The 20,371-nt window shown below is 44.3% G+C and overlaps 1 protein-coding gene across 1 annotated transcript in view; it reads right to left on the reverse strand.

The window, feature by feature from the left end:
• LOC126474633 (protein gooseberry-neuro-like) overlaps window positions 1–20,371 on the reverse strand; it is a 199,536-nt gene that overhangs the window by 40,961 nt on the left and 138,204 nt on the right. The window contains exon 6 of the mRNA XM_050102111.1: window positions 7,489–7,637. Within this exon, the coding sequence (XP_049958068.1) occupies window positions 7,489–7,637 (149 nt within the window). The remainder of the gene's footprint in view (window positions 1–7,488; window positions 7,638–20,371) is intronic.

Below are 20,371 nucleotides of genomic sequence, written 5' to 3' on the forward strand. Positions count from 1 at the left end.
GAAGAATATTCAAAATCTCGAGAGGCGCGCATGTGCTGTAGTTTGGTGGTTTTTCTGGGCCAATTTGAGGTTATTTGCCTGCTCGATAGACCGCAGAGACCTGCATCAAAGTGTTTGTCTTGACTTCCCCTACGCCCTTGTGGTATGTTGTAAACCTTACCGTATTAACATCTTCTTATACAAGGAGATTAGTTTCGGGTCATGAAATATATAGGCGTAAGTATAGCGATGCTGACCTTACGACTTATTTTAGAAGATAAGACCGAATAAGCGCAAACCCACAAATGTTTACTATTTGCAGATGTTGACAGTATTGACTGAAATACGCTCATCCGAATTGGAAATTATAAAGGATAAAATCTAGAGAGCGAAAAGTTACCTACAACTTGTATATAAAAAAAGGACTGGATTTGCGAGAATCTGAGGGCATGAAAGAGTTAGCAATCTGTGTACCCACCAATAAATAAATGAAAGTAAGGAGAGCGACGAAAAGAGAATTAAAAATGAGGCAGGTGGAACAAAAACTTCAAGGTTTGATACTGAAATTGTGATTCTGCCATAAACGGCATAGTTCATGTAAGAACAGTTGAATGAAACGGATAATGTTCTGAAAGAAGTTTATAACACGAACATAAATAAGAGAGGAAGTGGGAGAATCGAGTGAGGTGATGGTGAGGGAAATAGAATAGGTAATGAGACACTAAAGTAGTAGATAAGTTTTATTGTTTGAGCAGAAAAGTAACTGATGACGACCAAGTAAAGCGAATATAATACTGAAAAGACAAATATGTTAAGGAAGAATATAAGTTTAAGTGTTGAATGTCTTTCCTGGAGCGTAGCGTTGTGATGATTATGTGGCCTTGATGAAGGTCTCCACGCTAGTCTTTCGTATGCAAGCCCCTTCATCTCTAAATAACAACTGCAGCCTTCAGCCATTTGAACTTGTTTTTTGTATTCATGAATAGATCTCCATCTACAACCCCCGCGCCTCCCACCCACCCACAGACACACACATACACTTCCCTTCATTATTAAACTGACTATTCCATGATGTCTCAGACCGTATCCTATCGACTAATCTCTTCGTTTAGTCAATTTGCGACGTATTTTTTTCCTTAGTTCAATTCAGCATCTCCTCATTAGTTACTCTATCCATTCACATAATCTTCAGCCTTCTTCTGTAGCACCAGAATTGAAAAGCTTCTAGTCTCTTCTTATCTGAATCGCTCATTGTCGAGTTTTCACTTCCTCACAAGGCTGCACTCCACACAAATACCTTCAGAAAATACTTTCTAACAATTTTATAATATATGTTAACAAATTCTTTTTTTAGATTCTTTGGAAATAAAACGTGGTTGATGAACGCTAAAGACAGCAGTAGGGTAGCTTTTTAAAAGTCATATTACAGAAGAAAGCTGAGGTTTACATGCATATTTCGAATAATGAATGAGAAGGTACTAAATCGAATTGGGAAGAAAAGAGCTTCGCGGCACAACTTGACTAAAATAAGGTATAGGTAGATAGGGCACATCCCGACGCATCAAGAAATAGTTAATTTGGTAATGGATCGAACTCTTGGAGGTAAAATACTGCAGGGTGATGGCCGCTTTAATACAGTAAGTAGGTCAAACTGGGTGTGGCGCTGAGTTGTTACGCTCATATGAGGAGACTTGCACAAGATATACCACAGGGCAGAACTAGTCTTCGGGCTGATGACTTACAACGACAAAATTTTTATTGAGATGACGTTCAAATTCTACGACTTTAAAAAAGTAGCCATCGCTATCGGTCTTGTTTGATGCTGGTGCGAACGGCATAGGTGGTAGGCGAAACTTTACTATGAAAGATCAGCACTGGGAAAAGAGGCTTGGGAGAGAAGTTGAATAGTTGCATGGAGGTACGAAGTGTTGGATGCACAAGGGCAAGAGGCTCCCATTTTGTGGACGAATGATGTGTGAAAAGATTTTGGGCTTAAATCAGGAAAGTTGTAATATAAGGGAAATGTGCATTGTTCATGGGTAGAAACAAAGGATTTACGAAGGGTTGGAGCGGAAGCACAGGCGGAATTGGTTGAATTGCGTATGGAAATAAAGAGTATTTCGTGACCTGGAGTAGGATTTGATTTAAAAATTTTACTGTCAAAAAACTGAGAGGATATGAGATGCCCAATTGGTGGAATGGGTTGCGTCGATTTTAGAGGAATTCAATATCTACGTCTACGTCCGTAAGGGGCAGTCAAATGAAAATGAGACAGATGAAAAACAGTACAGTTATCTACATCTACGTGATTCCTTTGCTATTCAAAGTAAAGTGCCTGGCAGAGGGTTCAATGAACCACCTTCAAGCTGTCTCTCTACCGTTCCACTCTCGAACGGCACGCGGGAAAAAGGAGCACTTAAATTTTTCTGTGCGAGTCCTGATTTCTCTTATTTTATCGTGATGATCATTTCACCCTATGTAGGTGGGTGCCAACAGAATGTTTTCGCAATCGAAGGAGAAAACTGTTGATCGAAATTTCATGAGAAGATGCCGTCGCAACGAAAAACGCCTTTGTTTTAATGATTGCCACTCCAATTCACGTATCATGTCTGTGACACTATCTCCCCTATTTCGCGATAATACAAAACGAGCTGCCCTTCTTTGTACTTTTTCGATGTCATCCGTCAGTCCCACCTGATGCGGATCCCACACCGCACAGCAATACTCCAGAATAGGGCGGACAAGTGTGGCGTAAGCAGTCTCTTTAGTGGACCTGTTGCACCTTTTAAGTGTTCTGCCAATGAATCGTAGTCTTTGGTTTGCTCTACCCACAATATTATCTATGTGATTGTTCCAATTTAGGTTATTTGTAATTGTAATCCCTAAGTATTTAGTTGAATTTTGTGTGACTTAACGCGTAATCGAGATGTAGCTGATTTCTTTTAGCACTCATGTGAATAACTTCACACTTTTCTTTATTCAGGGTCAACTGCCACTTTTCGCACCATACAGATATCCTATCCAAATCATTTTGCAATTCGTTTTGGTCATCTGATGACTTTACAAGACGGTAAATGACAGCATCATGTGCAAACAATCTAAGACGGCTACTCAGATTTTCTCCTATGTCGTTAATATATATCAGGAACAATAAAATGAAGTGTTTGTTATTTCACAAGTCATCGCCGTAACTATCAGTACATTATCCACTGTGAGGCAAGACGATTAATGCCTCCACGGGGGAACGTTTGCAGTTGCCTACGGGACTATGGTTGTACCCAGGCGCACACCTCTTCGCCCGATGTAAATCAACAGCCAGGGCTCCAAAAATATGAGATATCGGGAATTAATGGAGGATGTGTAAGGGCTTACCAGCGAAATTTCGGCAGTCTAGTCGAAACAACAGGCTCGCCAGCTACGGGAAAGTCGTGATGACATCTTTCTTTGACTGGAAGGGCCCGCTGCTCAGTGACTTTCTGGAACACGGCGCTGTAGTTAATATACAGCGAGGCGGTGCCGCTATGCATAAACTGAAGAGCGGCATGGAGTCCATACACCCAGGAACGTCGACGGGCGGCATCCTTCTGATGTAGGGTAATGCCCGGCCACATGTACCTGCAGCCAACGTTGTTTCGACTAGGCAGCAGCAGTTTCGCCGGGAAGCCGTTACACAACCTCCACACAGCTCCTATCTCTCTCCGCGTGATGAAGAAGGGCATTCGTGGTTGTCGATCTGCTTCAGGTGAAGATGTGCACGTCATGGTTCCGCAGGCAACCGTAAAATTTGCTCCATGAAGGCACTGACCGTCTTGTCTCTCACAAGGGAACATCCCCATCGCACCCCCCTCAGATTTAGTTATAAGTTGGCACAGTGGACATGCCTTGAAAAACTAAACACAGGCCAATCGAGAAAACAGGAAGAAGTTGTGTGGAACTATGAAAAAAAAGCAAAATATACAAACTGAGCAGTCCATGCACACGACAGGCAACATCAAGGCTAATGTCAGCACAGGAGCGCCGTGGTCCCGTGGTTAGGGTGAGCAACTGCCGAGCCAGAGGTCCTTGGTTCAAGTCTTCCCTCAAGTGAAAAGTTAATTTTTTATTTTCAGACAATTATTATCTGTCCGTCCGATGTGATCACTTTTTTTGGGAGTGGTTATCACATCCACAAGAAAACCTAAATCGGGCAAGGTAGAAGAATCTTTTTACCCATTCGCCAAGTGTACAAGGTAGGTGGGTCGACAACATACTCCTGTCATGTGACGCACATGCCCTCACCAGTGTCGAATAGAATACATCAGACGTGTTTTCCTGTGGAGGAATCGGTTGACCTATGACCTTGCGATCAAATGTATTCGGTTACCATTGGAGAGGCATGTCCTTTCGTCTACTAATCGCACGGTTTTGCGGTGCGGTCGCAAAACACAGACACTAAACTTATTACAGTGAACAGAGACGTTAATGAACGAACGGACAGATCATAATTTTGCGAAAATAAAAAAAGTAAAATTTTCACGCGAGGGAAGATTTGAACCAAGGACCTCTCGTTGCGCAGTTGCTCACGCTAACCACGGGATCACGGCGCTCCTAAGCTTACATTAGCCTTGATGTTGCTTATCTTTTACATGGGCTACTCAGTTTGTATATTTTGCTTATTTTTTTCATAGTTCCACACAACTTCTTCATGTTTTCTCGATTGATCTGTGTTCAGTTTTTCAAGATCTATCCACTGTGCCAACTTATAACTAAATCTGAGGGGGGTGCGATGGGGAGGTTCCCTTGTCAGTAGAGTAAAGATAAATGTATTAACAGTTGTGGCGATAACTTTTCCAATAATAAACAGTTTACTTACTTTTTTCCATCTTCCTCGTCTCCATTTGGCTGTCCCTTATACACACATACTCTGCAAACCACCAATACTAGTCATTCGCTTTCCTGTGCCACCCGCAAAATGAACGCGGGAAAGACTGTCTATACGCCTCTGTGCTACCCCTAATCACTCTTGAGTTCGCCGTTCTTACACAGAATGTACGTTGGCGACAGTTAGCTGTCAGCTGCTAATGCCTGTTCTCTGAATTTTCTCAGTAGAGTTTCGCGAAAAGAACGTCGTCTTCCATCCAGGGGTTCCCATTTGCGTTCACGAAGCATCTCCGTAATCCTCGCGTGTTGATCGAACCTCTCGATAATAAATGTAGCAGCATGCCTCTGATTTGCTTCCATGTTTTCTTCTAATCCGTCATGGCACAGATTCCAAACACTCGAGCAATACTCAAGAATGCGTTCCACTAGTGTTCTACAAGCGTTCTCCTTTATATATGAGCTAAATTTTTCTAGAACTCTCCCTACAAAAAGAAATCGACCGTTTGCCTTCACCACAACTGATCTATCGTGGTAATACCATTTCGTGTCGCTTGGTAACGTCATGCCTAGATATTTAATCCAGGGAGTGTGTCAAGCAGCACGCCACTAATACTGTACCACAATTTAACAGGATTTTTTTTCCTACTCATACGCATTACACCACATTTTTGTGTTTGGAGCAAGCTGTCATTCGTTTCATCAAACAGCTGTTTAAGTTATGCTGAACCTCCTACAGTCACTCAACGACGACACTTTGCAGAACATTACAGTTTAATCAGCAAACTGTCGCTTCGTCAGATCTTTCATGTGTGTAAGGAATAAGAGCACAACTATTACGTTTCCCTGGGACATTCCTGACGATGTCCTCGTCCTTGATGAACACTTACCGTCCAGAACAACGAACTGGATGCTTCTCCCTAAGAAGCATTCGAGCCACTCACATCTGAGAACCTAACGTTCGCTAACAGTCTGCAGCGTGGTACTGAGTGAAACGCTATCCGGAGATCCAGGAACATGGAATGTATCTATTGTCCTCCATTCATGGTGTGCGAAAATGGTAAGCTGAGTTTCGTATGAGCCATGCTTCCTAAGAGGGGCGTTCAGTAAGTAATACAACACATTGTTTTCTGAAAGCAGGATGGTTATATTAAGGATACCAATTCACCCTATTACTTCTCTCTCTTTTGCCCAAAAAACCCTATTTTTGCACATAATCTCCGTTCAATGCGACAGCCTTACGCCATCTTACTGGGAAGGCCTGTATGCCCGCATCAATAACCTCCCCATTATTTACGTACTGCTTCCCACGGAGTTCATCGTTCATTGGATCAAACAAACGGAAGTCGTTAGATGCGTGATCCAGGCTGCAAGATGGAGGAAGAAGACGATCCAACATAGTTTTGTGAGCTCTTCTCCGATGTGCAGACTTGTGCGACGCGTTGCGTTTTCGTGGAAAATGAGAAGTTCGTTTGCATCATCTACGTCCTATAATTACAGGATTCATAGCTTGCGCGACCTTACTGCGATGGTGACAGACGCCTCGCTCAACGACTCACCGTGCTCTTGTTCACTGCTAGCTCTCCATAGACTTTCTGCAAGACCTATGAATATCTGTCATTCTCTGGTTTCCCATCAAAAGAAACTCAATAATAGCTCTCTGCTTGGAACGCACCTCCGTTACAGACGCCATTTTGAAAGCTACTTTTAGCGGCGCCACCTATCGGATCTTGATGAAACTATAGAGACTGAAACAGGAATATTCCACAATGTCAAAAAAAAAAAAAAAAAAAAAAATATCGGTACTTTTTCGACCAAAATTGGTCGAGAAAAAAGTGTTGCATTACTTACTGAACACCCCTCATAAACCCGTTTTGATGTTCGACAAGGATCGAAACTGGGCTAACGAATTAAAATTTGGACCAAGGCTGGGACTTGAACCCAAGTATAAGCTTAGGAAGCAGATGTGCTAATTACGGAACTGCCGTGGCGTTGTGCCTCACACGGCTGCACGGATTACACTAGTCAAATGCTCTCCCTTACACAACCTTTAATTCACGTCTTCAGCCCATTTCCTCCTTCTTAGATAATCATCTCTTACACAACCCTTAATTCACGTCTTCAGCCCATTTTCCCCTTCTTAGATCGTCAGTATTTAATTAGGAAGGGCATTCGACTACGATTGTCACTGCAGGTGTGTAGGTCACACTGCCCCGGTGATATGGTGGTTAGCACATCTGCGTAGTATGCAGGTGACCTGGGTTCAACTCCCGGCCTTAGCACAAATTTTAATTCATTGCTTCAGTTTGTGTACTTATCGAAGATGAAGCTGACACTCAGATGTCTCCAGGAAAATGTAATTCCATCAAATGAAGTTTTTATATCTCAAAGAAATTTATTGATTTCGTACTTGGGATGAAGACTTTTGCAGGGAACAGTTGTTAAGGGATCAGTCAGGCGTGTGATGCTTGGAGTAGAGCTACGACAAGAGGAACTGCCAGAGTGGAGTGTATCCCGCGAGATACGAACCTCGGCGCGCGGCAGGGTGGAGTCGTCAGACAGCGCGGCAGCGGCAGCGGCTGCGGCGGAGGCGTCGGCTGTGGGAACGGAAAGCAGAGCGGCGGCGGCGGCGGCGGCGGTGGCGGCGCTGACCTGCGAGTATCCGCCGGCGGCGGCGCCCATGGCCGGCAGCATGGCCGCGTGGTGGCCGTGCGCGTGCGCATGCGCGTGAGCGTGCGCGTGCGCGTGGTGGCCGTGGTGGTGCGGCGAGTACAGCGCCGCCGCGCCGTGGTGCTCCGACACTGCAACACACGAACGCGCCCTGCTCAGCCAAAGGTGTGCACACACTGAGAAGTCGTGCGATAGCGATACGCACATGCACAAATGGCGGTAGTATCACATACACAAGGTAAAAAAGGTTTCCGACGTCTTTATGGCTACACAACGGAAGTTAACAGATATCGAACGCGGAATAATAGTCGGAACCGAAAGCATGGGACATGCCCTTTCGGAAATCGGTAGAGAATTCAATATTCCGAGATCCACAGTGTCCAGAGTGTGCCGAGAATACCAAATTTCAGCCACACATGTTGCAGAAAGCTGTGCGCGAAAATGCTACTTTTTGGGGTCATATCTCTGGTTCTGTTGATCACAGAGATAAGGGGTCTAGTTTTTTTGGATAGCCCTTGGCCTGGAGACTATTTGTATAATTATCGGAAGAATGGGCACACTGCAGCTATTCTACATTACAGGGTGGAAATTTAAACATCGTACACTTCCTACAGCCCAGACAAATTCTGCAAATCAGCCGTTTCTTTCGGATTTGGTGTGGTCTAGGGGGGCACGACGTTGTCTGCAGCGCCTCTCGTGGGCTCGTGACCTTATCGGTTCGACCACAGATGACTGAAGAATCGTGGCTTTGTCAGATGAGTTCCGATTTAGCTGGTAAGAGTTGATGGTAGGGTTCGAGTGTAGCGCAGACCGCACGAAGCCATGGACTCAAGTTGTCAACAAGGCGCTGTTCAAGTTAGTGGTGACTCCATTATGAAGTTGGCTGTGTTTACATTGAATGGATTTGGCCCTCTGGTCCAATTAAAGCGGTCATTGGCTGGAAATGGTTATGTTCGGCTACTTGGAGGCCATCTGCAGCCATTCATGGGCTTCATGTTCCCAATCAGTGATGGTATTTCTATGGATGACACTGCACCATGTCATCAGACCACAATTGTTCGCGATTGGTTTGAAGAACGTTCTGGACAGTTCGAACAAATGATTTGATCACCCAGATCACACGATAAATTGAATATAAGAATGCATTTGTCTCAGACTGCAATTAAATGATTTTCCGGATTTCTTGCCTTATCTTCGGATGTACGTGAAACGTATAACTCAGATCGATGAGTAGTATGTTAATCTTAGGACGCTGTCTTGCTATCGTGGACTGTCCTGCAGTGGCATCCACTGTCAAATCATAGACCCATTGCGTAACTAATAAAATGACACCCTCAATGGCTGTATTTTTTTTCTTTTCTTAGCTTTTACTCATACCAACTTAAGATCAAGCATTTTCATTTTGTATTGTGTTTCTTATTCATTTTCCATGCATGTTTTTGTACACGGTGGAGCACGAAAAACCATCCCCGAATACAGACTGCCTGCCAGTTATGCACCACTTGTTGCTCGCCATGAGCAAATACAACTGTCAGATAAACTTGTAATAATTAGATAATAAAGAAATAAGCTAATCCAAAGGTCTGCGTTTACTTAATTGATCTTGTCTTTTACATTACATTAGGTGCTGAAAATAACCACCTTGTGCTTCAGTGCACTTCTGCCCGGCCATAATATGCTATATCACTTTGCGTAGCTCCGCCGTATCAATTCTCAAAATTTCATTATGAATATTGTCCTTCATGTCTTTTAATGCTATTGGGTTCTTTGCGTATAGTTTTCCCTTTAGACTGCCCCACAGACAAAACTCACAAGTGGTTAGGTCCGGCGAACGCGCCTGCCAAAGTCCTTTGCTGACAGTCCTTTCTTCTGTGGATCTTTGAATTTTTCAAAAATTCACATATACATAGCAGTGTTTACTGTTGCTTCAAAAAATGATCAAATGTGTGTGAATTCTTAAGGGACCAAACTGCTGAGGTCATCGGTCCCTAGACTTACACACTACTTAAACTAACTAAACCTAACTTACGCTAAGGACAACAGACACACCCATGCCCGAGGGAGAACTGGAACCTTCGGCGGGAAGGGCCGCACGATCCGTGACATGGCGCCTCTAACCACGCGGCCACTCCGCGCGGCTGTTGTTTCAAAACGTATGGGATCCACGATCCGACTTTCTGGCTTTTTTTCCTTCAGTTTTTAGACGTATCCCATTTTGTAGAGCTTCGTCCCTATGAGGTGTAAAAACGTTAACAAGACCAACGCGAAACGTTCACTTGTTGCGACAATTTACGTGTCGACTTCTTTGGACTCTGGACCATTCGTGCTCGAATATCCGCGATGGCAGCATGTGGGTGAAGGAGCGGGGCTCGATTCTTTATTTCGTTTGTAACTCATCCCGTAGGATGCCATTATGTCACCAAATCCTGTTTACAGTTCTTTGTTGGTGTGGAAACACCAGAAAACTTCTTTGCAAAAATGCCTTGCGTTTCTTTAAGTGAACCGATAGCCACATACGCCTCCACTGTTGCGATTCTTTCTTGAGGAAGATACATCTCGCTGAAATATTTACTTCACAGGTCTTAACGAAGTCGCAACGGTTTTAGTACTGACAGTACAAAACGAAGTCGCAATAGCTTTGAAACAACGCATGACAACTGGCGGGAGACAATGAGCAACCTAGTACTCGGAGCCGGTTTCTCGTGCGGCCCCCAGTGTAATGTCCTCTGAATAGTTAAGTAGGTATTGCATTTCTGGGTGATTAAATTTTTTACTCATTTCCAAATGCTGCAGGTAAACCTTTTCCGATAACATTTTAAATTCATATTTCATCCACTGCAGCCGACCATTGAGGGTGTCACTTCGCGAGTGACGCTGTAGGCCGGGCCCCTGGTTGCACAGAGAACGTTACTGCACAACACTTGACAACAGCAAGACATTGTCGTAAAATCAAATAAGAGGGCTTTTTTCAACCTCCGATCGGGTGCGAAATGGAAACCACAGAGAAGATAAAAGATTTTTATTTGGATCATTCAGCTACACGTCCCAGCTACTTCTCAATATATTCGGTGCTACGACTTAAGACAATTTTTGTAGCGTGGTACCAACTTTTTAAAACTCTCGTCACAGCAGGCAGCCGCCCGTGCTTTCTGCCAGTGCTCGTTACTGATCTGCAACTGTCTGTGCTAAAATGCTGTCCTAATAGCCAGAGGTTCATGTGAACGAAGAGATGAAAATCCGAGGGAGCCATATTCTGGCTGTATGGTGAGTGAGCAAACACTTCCCTTCGAAAACGTTGCAGGAGCGCGTTCGCTGCACCTGCAGTGTGCCGCCGAGAACTGTCATGAAGAAGGAAACGCATAACAGTTACGTTATGTGGACTGCATGAAATCAGGTGAAACCCCTCAGCAGGACTTCACACTTCGCGGGAGATACTATTGTTCTACGTAACTTTACGTGATGAGATAAACGGGGATACTAGAGACACCGCACAACATATCTGCGCAAAGTTTCACTGGACTTTCCACTGTGGTTTTAATTTCGCGGTCTATCGGAGGTTTAAAAAAAAAAACCAATTGCCTTCTTGCCACACGTCCATTTGACGCATATGTACCAGGTACATCACAAGAAGAGGCTAGATGCCTCAAAATCGATCATGTTAAAACAAAATTAAAGATCCATTTAATACTAGTCTGAGGCAAATTCATTCTTAATCTCAGCACGTGAGATAATAATTTTGGTTTTCGGACTAGACATTGTGGCAATAGAAAAAAAGCAGAAATTACCGATGGTTCTCTAACACAATTGAAAATACATAGAGATGATTATGAAGTTCATCCATTCCTGACCCTTCCGTAGCAGTTATTAATCTGCCACACTTTCTCTCATTAAAGGCTACCAGTTTCGGAAAATGGTTCTTCAATTTTCAGCTAACTGACACTGCACAATTGAAGCCACTTATTGTAGGGTAAGTTATTAGCTTCCAGTTACATGGAACATGGCACGAGGAAGAGCTATACTAGATCATAACCAGACATATTGCCTTCAAAAACTGTAACTCCAACCTCTCCCGACAACGAAGCTACTGACATTATACAGTTAATGTACATGGCTTCATAATGCTCTTCTGGCTACCACGATCCATAAAACTGCAGGCTGTTACCCTATCCTATGCCGTGTGGCTGTAATTTTACGAGCTGAAATGCTTGAAGATCGGAGATTAATCCTACGAAACCGGTAGCCTTTAATAAAGGAAAGTGAGGACGAAGCGAATTTTATTTCTTGGGATTACAGATATGCTACTGCGATATGAAGGCATTGTAGGAATGTGATCATGTGCAAAAGTTAGCTGATTGGGAGAAAGGGGAAGAAGTCATCAGCTGACTTGTCAGCAGAATAAGGGAACTGAGACAAAATTTTATAGCCTAGTAAAGCGGCATGCCTGACTGCTCCATGCAGAATGAAATGTGACGTTATCCTGACCCAGCAGCGTCCGCTTGGCCATTTTCCTGCAGTGCGTCGTCTTAAAAATCCCCGTCGTCCCTCATTTCGGTAGTGAGATACTGTATCAAATGAAACTACATGATTTCAGAGACCTTTTAAAGCTTCAAACATCTATAATAGGTCGTGGTCACGCGGTAGCGTTCTCACTTCCTGAGCACGGGGTCCCGGGTTCGATTCCCGGCGGGGTCATGGATTTTCACCTGGGCGTTGTTGTGTCGTCTTCATCATCATCATCAAGGCAACGGCAAACAACCTCCACTAGGACCTTGCCTAGTAAGGCGGTGCGGGTCTCCCGCATCGTTCCCCTACGCTCTGTCAAGAAGCACAGGACTTCATTTCCATTTCCAAAATCTATACATGCAGACTGAAGCGACGAATGAAACTTCGTATCAAGGCTGGGATTCGAATTCTGGTCTCCTGCTAATTAGGCGGACGAGCCAACAACTACGTCACCATGGCACAGTGGGTTTGCACAACTGTATCGACTACTCTAGTACGCTTGCCTGCATATGTGGAGTGACTATTAATAACACCGACAAATTGCAGGGATGGATTCCCAACTGTAAATGGGGGAGAAAGGGACCTATGAACATGTGTCCAGAAATGGACGGTGTCGGTGCAACGACAAAAAATCATCCCAGAATACAGTACAGCGCTGTATCGCATCCACGTCACAAGAGATGGTGAAGGTGGCCTCCATGTGATGCAATGGACGATTTTACACGTTGCATCATAAACTGCCTCTCTCTTTCGCACGTTCCTGTCTCTCTCTAAACAGCGTCACAGGCGTCGTGCCAGTTCTGGTAACGGTTGCTTCGTCGGTAATGAGCACTGGTGACAGAAATCCCGTAATTTTGATGGTCTGGTGCAGAAACCATCGACAAAACCCTTCCCGTAGAGGGAAACCCGCTGCTGATAATCTTTGTACTCGTTGCAGATAATAGGGGTAGCAGCGGTTGTCATGCAGGATATACATAACCGTACTTTGGCTTACACTATGATGGCGAGCCACTTGTCTGTAGATTGCACTAGGGTTCGTCTCAATATCCTGTAGAACCCAGTCCTCCAAATCTGGTGTATGCACAGTCCACCGCCTCCTTGCACGTTCGGCTGCATGAAAGGACACATGATTACACAAATGCCCAAAAAGGGCTTGAAATGTTGTGTGCTGTGGTCTCAAAGGGTACTTGTTTTTATGTAACTGTGCTGCCTCCTGACCATTTCCATCTGCTTGGCATTACACAAATATCATCTCGGCTTGTTCCCGACATGAATACCCGACCTCTCTGCTGCTTACAGTACGCTGCGTCACTCACACAGCCTGCAACACCCGAGGAGCACACGGTACGTGGTCAGAGGAACTACCATTGGCCAGCGCCGTCTACCGTAGTAACAAAGCATTTCCCGACACATGTTCATAAGACGTTTTATCCTCCAATTCCAGTCAGGAATCAGCCTCTGAATTTTGCCGGTTTTATTAATGTTGACGTTGTATGTATCACAGCCACCCGGGTTGGCCGAGCGGTTCTAGGCGCTACAGTCTGGAACCGCGCGACCGCTACGGTCGCAGGTTGAATCCTGCCTCGGGCATGGATATGTGTGATGTCCTTAGGTTAGTTAGGTTTAAGTAGTTCTGAGTTCTAGGGGACTGATGACCTCAGAAGTTAAGTACCATAGTGCTGAGAGCGATTGAAACATTTTTTTGTATGAATCACAGACGTTTGAGACTTGAAAAGATATCTGGAGTCAGATAATTTCATTTAATTAAAGCACCTGTGCCTGGGTTTTACGTAGGATCCTCCGGGTCGTTAGATGCTGAGACTTTCTTCCAATACAGATGAGAGCCTCTGCAACGTCTTTTGAGTTTAGCTTGAATACCAGGTGGTATGAGACGTGTGTGGCATTCGGACTGAGGAGGGAGGCATGTTAGGGTAGTGCGTGCACTTGCATAAAGCCACTGTGACAGGGTGACGTAGTGGTTAACGTATCTGTCTACTGACCAGGAGACCCAGCATCGAATCCCGACCTTGGTACGAATTTTCATTCGTCGCCTCAGTCAGCACATATACAGTAAGATTCTGTGTCGGTGTGCCTCTTATGTTCATAATATGTTACCACCACCACACCACATCAGTTCCTTCAGTTCCTCCAGCCTCTTCCCTCCCTCTCCCCCCCCCTCCCCCCCCCCCCCCCACACACACACAAATTAAAAATACATTTAACACCTCCTTGTCCACTCATAGTTAAGTCTTCTTGTTCGACTACGGTGTTTCCACCTCTTGCTTTGCTCCTTTGCCTGGGGTCACTTTTTGCGCCAGCACTCGTCCGTGGCGATCAGGAGGCTAAAGACGTCATCTGATTGGCCTGACACAGCTGCAACATTTCCGGTTCTGTCTCGGTTCGGCGGACTCTTTTAATACACGTGAACAATAGGAAAACCCAGCGGCGGCTTCTTTTGTCATGTTCATAATATCGTGCAAGATGATGACAACCAATATGATTAATTTACACTTTTTTATTCTTCGAGTACGACTTCTCTTGCGATTCCTCGTTATTCACAGGAGACTGTTCGCCGCCGCTGAGCTGAGAATAAAGAGCAGCCTAGAGACGCGGAAAAGGCGCGCTTTCTCGGGCTTGCAGTGCCCGCTGCCCGTAATTAGACGGAATTAATTTGCAAGCTGGGGCTCCTTTCTCCCGTGCCGATTGGTGGGGCAGGCAACCAAAGCTCTCACATCTCTGCGTGTGATCTGAGCTAATGTTGCAGCGTGAATATCTCCCGAGTATTCTGAACATTGGATACAAGCAGGAGAGATTATTTTATCTTCTTTTTGGATTGTCATATATGTTTCCGGGACAGGATCAATTGAATATCACATCAAAGCCAAGATCACGAACGGACGTGACATCCGTTTAGGTGCGACGAGTGTAGGGACGGAAATTGACTCTGGGCACATTTAAGGAACCACATCAGCATTTGAATCAAGCCATGTAAAGCAACAGCGGGAAGCCTAATTTAGACTAAGGCTCAAGCAAAAGAGAGAACGTAATGGCTACAAATGAATGTGCAGTGGAACAGCCTGACGCAGCCTTCGGTTGGATAAGAAAAATTGCTTGCTAGAACTGATGTTACCAGTTTCGCTGATACGTGATATCCACAGCGAGATAATGACAGCCGGAAAACCGACTGTCCTTTTTTTTCCTCTATATATTTCTAAATCTCGGTAGATGGAAGGGATTTCCTTGACAAAACAACTATCGCAGTAGTCACATGGAGTGGGTTACAGAAGCCATAGAAATCTTCCAAGTTAAACCGATTTCCTCCTACGTTATGAATCCAGCGCAATCCATAGAAGAAAAATCCCAAACTCCTTTTACTTAGTATTGATAACATCCTGAAGACGACACAGGCAGGGAAGCATCAGTATGCTTTTCAAACGACACTGAAAAGAACGCTTCTTTGGCACATGTTTCACTAATAAATTATATGTGCGACCTAGGACTCTATTATCTAGCGTAACTTTCAATGGCCTATACAGTGCGCTTATAAGCCGAAACCTCTATCGAAAAACAAATAATTAATGAAATAAATGACAAAAAAGTCACGTTTTTAACACAATAATGTTTCACGATATACCCACATTGAAATCAACAGGAATTATAAAACCAGATTGTTCATATATGAAATATTTCAAACAGAACCAGATATACCCTTTCGTGTACTACTGTGTTACTCATGAAATGCCGAAATTTTGTAGCCAAAACCAGAACCAAGGTGAACGATTAAATGCTAGGACTGGTCAAAATATTTCGGAACGCAACGATTTGTTGAGCACGAGGAATTCAGTCCCTTACGGTGGTCTTGTCTATACTAGCGTAGTTCTTGAAAATACTATTACTGTAGTATTTACAATAACTTAATTTGTCCATACGCCGTGTCACGCTGTATCATTGGTGCGACCTGGCGAAACTCATTTCATGCGGTCATGTTTGTGTGTTCTTCGCTTGTTCTAGTAGCATGTTCATCATACCAGAACGTATGAAATATCAGTTAACTTTATTACATAAATGACTAAAAGATCTACTTAACTTTGGTACACTTCTTTGCCACGGGAGTACAGAATAATTTACAACTGTAATAGACTAGCAAAGCACCACTTGATGCACTAATTAACTAACTGTTCTCTTGAGGCACTAACAAAAAAACTTTGATGACCCGTTCTAGAAGATGATGCTGAATGCTTCAGATCAAGTTACGAACTGGGGGAGCTATGGCATGCTCAACACTATATTGACCTCAACGTGAGGTCGCTGCTATGCTGGGAAGCGAGGTGTGATTCCCAGGAGCTCTATAATACCTCGTTGCGGACTGCAGCGAGCCTTCGCTAAAGCCTGTGGTATCGATTCGCGTTGCCAAATTTGGTGTGGCAAAGCGATCTCCGTGAGATACCACAGTCATCCTCTGCCAATGACGTCACTGGATGTGGTACGGAGGGTCGTGGATTTGCACACTGCTGCCCGGCCGTTGTCAACTTGCGCTAAATAGTACAGTGTTGATCGGAAAAAAAGGCTTCGTTCCGTAGTTCGTAATTAACGCATCAGTTAGAAGCTCAGGCACAGAGCAAGGTCGCGAAGTGGTTAAGACTCATGACTCGCATCCGGGAGGATGTTCGTCCAACCATATTTCAAATTTCCGTTGTTTCCCTCAATAGCTAACTGCAAATGCCGAGTTGTTTCCTTTGAAAAGGGCACTGTGAACATTCTTTCCTTCCCCAATTCGATCTTCTGCTACATTTATGTCGAAAAACCCTAATCTTCCTTTTTTTGAAAGTGGAATGTTCATTGTGCTGTCTACACAAACACATATTATGAAAATTATTTTAAAATTCGAGGTCAAGGACATTTTTGCTGTATCAAGCGCTAAAATTTCCTCCCATTTCATTTACGAATTGATCGTGGGAAGAACTACTGCTTGCTTGCCCTCAATCCTGTCATTAACTGTTCGTCATATTTCGAGTGTTTCCCTCAACTAACTAAACGAATGATGTATCTTGCAGAATGAAAAATTCGATAGCTCCATCGAGATCCATCTTTCACACATTTTGAGTTAGCTGCAGGGGATGTTCACACTTTCACTAACACATGACAAGTAGCACTATATGGAACATCGCCAGTGTCATACTCGCACTGTGTGGAAATGGGGCTTCTGATACGTTGAAAAGGGTGTGCAGTCCTCACAAGCGTCGTTATATCATCGAGTGTCTGTTGCATATTTGCCAATGCACAACTTACACAGACCTCCGGAAACCTTATGTGAGAACATCAATACTATAGATAAAATTTGTTGCACAGTATCAACCCGAAACCACATTTAGGTCGTACTAGGTGAACATGTAGATCGACCAATTGTCTGCGCTCCCTTCATCTGCATACAATAGGTATCACGGTATAATTTTGGATAAGCCGCACCAGTTAAAGAGGTCAGTTTTCTTTAAGACTTTCATTAACAGATGAATGGATCCTAGTTCCCTTTTATGTACTACAGAGACTCAGAAGAAACTAGACTGCTCGCATTACTAAGGCTATTTTCATGGTATATCAGTGCGCAGCTGTTTTTTCACTTTGTACTGTGGAGAAGTGGCAGCGAACGATGAGTTTATTACAAGCCTGGTTTGTTATCCGTCGGAAAATGTCATTTAGGAGGCCTGATGCAAAAGGAGCGACATTGGTGTTGGAAATTTGTGTACCTAAGAAGTAAGTTCAGTACCATTTTTGTCCTCCACTGCTCAAACTACTTCTACTGCTCATTTACTTAGGGCTGAGCAGCGTAGCGCAAGAACACGTAACTGACAGACCACTGTCAATTAACTTTAGATTTTGCTGAAAAATATCAGAGCACAGTTCAAGGACCGTAATAAAGTTGCCTTTTGTCCACCACAAAGGCAAGATGTCGTCGTCATTAATTTGTGTTCTATCTTCAGAATTATAGATCGGCCACCAGTGTTTGGTCATTTTACATCCTTTCTTAAGTATGGTGTGAGTCAGCTCCCTCTACCGATGTCGTTTTATGCACCCCGCAATACAACATCTGGCCTTCAAAAACCGCGCGCAAGTTTTTCTTATTCTATCGATTGCTACGCGCAAACTATTATTCCTAAAGAAGAAGTGAACATGGCTTTTACTGAAGGAAATTTAATGTAGTTCAATTTTGTAGTGGGGAGTATTTTCGCTGGAAGCTGCGGTTTTCGAGTTATCCAAGGAAAACGTACAAAAGTGACCTTCAAATGCACATCAACCCCCACACTTTCACCAGTTAGGATTTCCAGTTTGTTTTTCGAGACACTCCTTCCCACCACTATACAAAAATTTCCGGCTACCCAAACTATTCCCTAATTCGACCCTTTTTCGTCTCCACTGATTGGGCTATTACGTCACCTGCATAGTCAGCTACTTTCTTACTCCACCTGAACAGGCCATGAAGGCCAAACGGAACCGACCGGCCGCCGTATCATCCTCAGCCCACAGACGTCACTGGATGCGAATATGGAGGGCATGTTGTCAGCACACCGCTCTCCCAGCCGTATGTCAGTTTACGAGACTGGAGCCGCTACTTCTCAATCAAGTAGCTCCTCAGTTTGCCTCAAAAGGGCTGAGTGCACCCCGTTTGCTAACAGCGCTCGGCAGACCGGATGGTCACCTATCCAATTGCTGGCCCAGCCCGACAGCGCTTAACTTCGGTGATCTGACGGGAACTTGTGTTACCACTGCGGCAAGGCCGTTGGCCAGCTATTTTATTAACATTGTTAATTTAAACGAGCTCATGGAGATAATGGAAGAAAAACGAATTGTGTAAACGTTACGTAAAAACTAATTACGTGGCAATTCGATTCAGACTTAACCCTTACTAACACAGCAGTTTCTTAGTCAGAAGACCCGACGAATACAATTATGTAATTGTTATTTTATGCTGTTAAAATTCACAAAACTGTTAGGTTAAGTTTTTACAAACGTCAGTTTTACAATATTTAAGTGCTCGACTAAGCCGTTGGCGTAATAAGGCCAGTCAACAAAAACCAAGAAGTGCAAATGTGGGAAATAATTCGTGCATTGGCAAATTTTTGTGCAGTGATACGGGGGAACAACACACTAGAAATCCTGATAGGTGGGGGCTGAGTTTGAGTGTGGGTGTTTGTTTGAAAGTCACTTCTGTGCGTTTTTCTTGAGTAAGATTACGGCCTCCATCGACAGCGTATCCCAATACAAAATTTAACTAAATTAAATTTCTTAGAAAAGGTCCCGCTCATTTTTTCTGTAGGACTCATAGTTTGTCCGTAGCGAGTGAGGGAATATGAAAATCTCGCACGTGGTTTCTGAAGGGCGGATATGCAATTGCGGTGTGCATAAAACGATATTGTTTGTGGCAGCTGAATCACTCTGCATACCTCGATCATGATGTGGCGTTTATCGATGTGCATGTGCTCTTTTTAATGATAGACTATGGGACAATTCTCAGAAACGGCGTTTGTACAGTAGTAGTACAACACAAAATTAATTGTATTGATAGAGAATTCTGCTGTAATACTGCGAAGCAGGAATGCAAAATAAAGATTTTGGTAGCTGCATGTTGATATTTTAATTACTAGCTGTTCTACACAGATGGGTCATTTACGAAGGCACAGTGATGCTCTCTAGCCAGTTTAGAGCGTCGCAGACTCACTTTCAGTGTTAATACAAGCAGTTAGAGTCTATAAGGGACGTGGAACATTTCTTTCGGGAGCTGCTGGACTGGGGAATTGGTGTTATTAGAGTGGGGACGATGAATTCAGTCGGCGTCGCTGACTCATAGCACGGCGGGCTGAGTACAGAGACGCCACCTCTACAACTACGTCGGCGCCTGTTCAGTGGGACGAGGCAGTCGCACAGCTACTGTGGCTGCGGTCTCGACGCGGAATCGTTTAGCGTCCCGTCCCACGCCGTGCCGGCTGAGGTTTGCGTCACCCATTGGCAAATTACCGGGCGCGGAATGCACGGCCGACGTCTGCTGCGTGGTTTTCTGTTCCCCGTAAGCGGCACACTAGGCTGCCAGCCTGTGGTTAAACAGCAGGATACCGTTTCGGCAGATTAGAGTGCGCTCGCCTGTCAGCTTTCACGTGCTGCAGGCGGACTCGGCTCATTCCGGCAGGCACGACCTTGCTCACGCAGTACACCCGGGCGTACTACACAGGAGCGTGCAAATACCTTGCTCACTGACGTTACCCATTAGGAATATTTTCATAATCACCATCTTCTGACCAAGTACGACGAGTCCATGCTACATCGAACTGCCGCACTACGTCGGTCAAAGGATCTCCTACACGATATTAAG

Source organism: Schistocerca serialis, chromosome 4, assembly GCF_023864345.2.
Source record: "Schistocerca serialis cubense isolate TAMUIC-IGC-003099 chromosome 4, iqSchSeri2.2, whole genome shotgun sequence".
Classification (NCBI taxonomy): Eukaryota; Metazoa; Arthropoda; class Insecta; order Orthoptera; family Acrididae; genus Schistocerca; species Schistocerca serialis.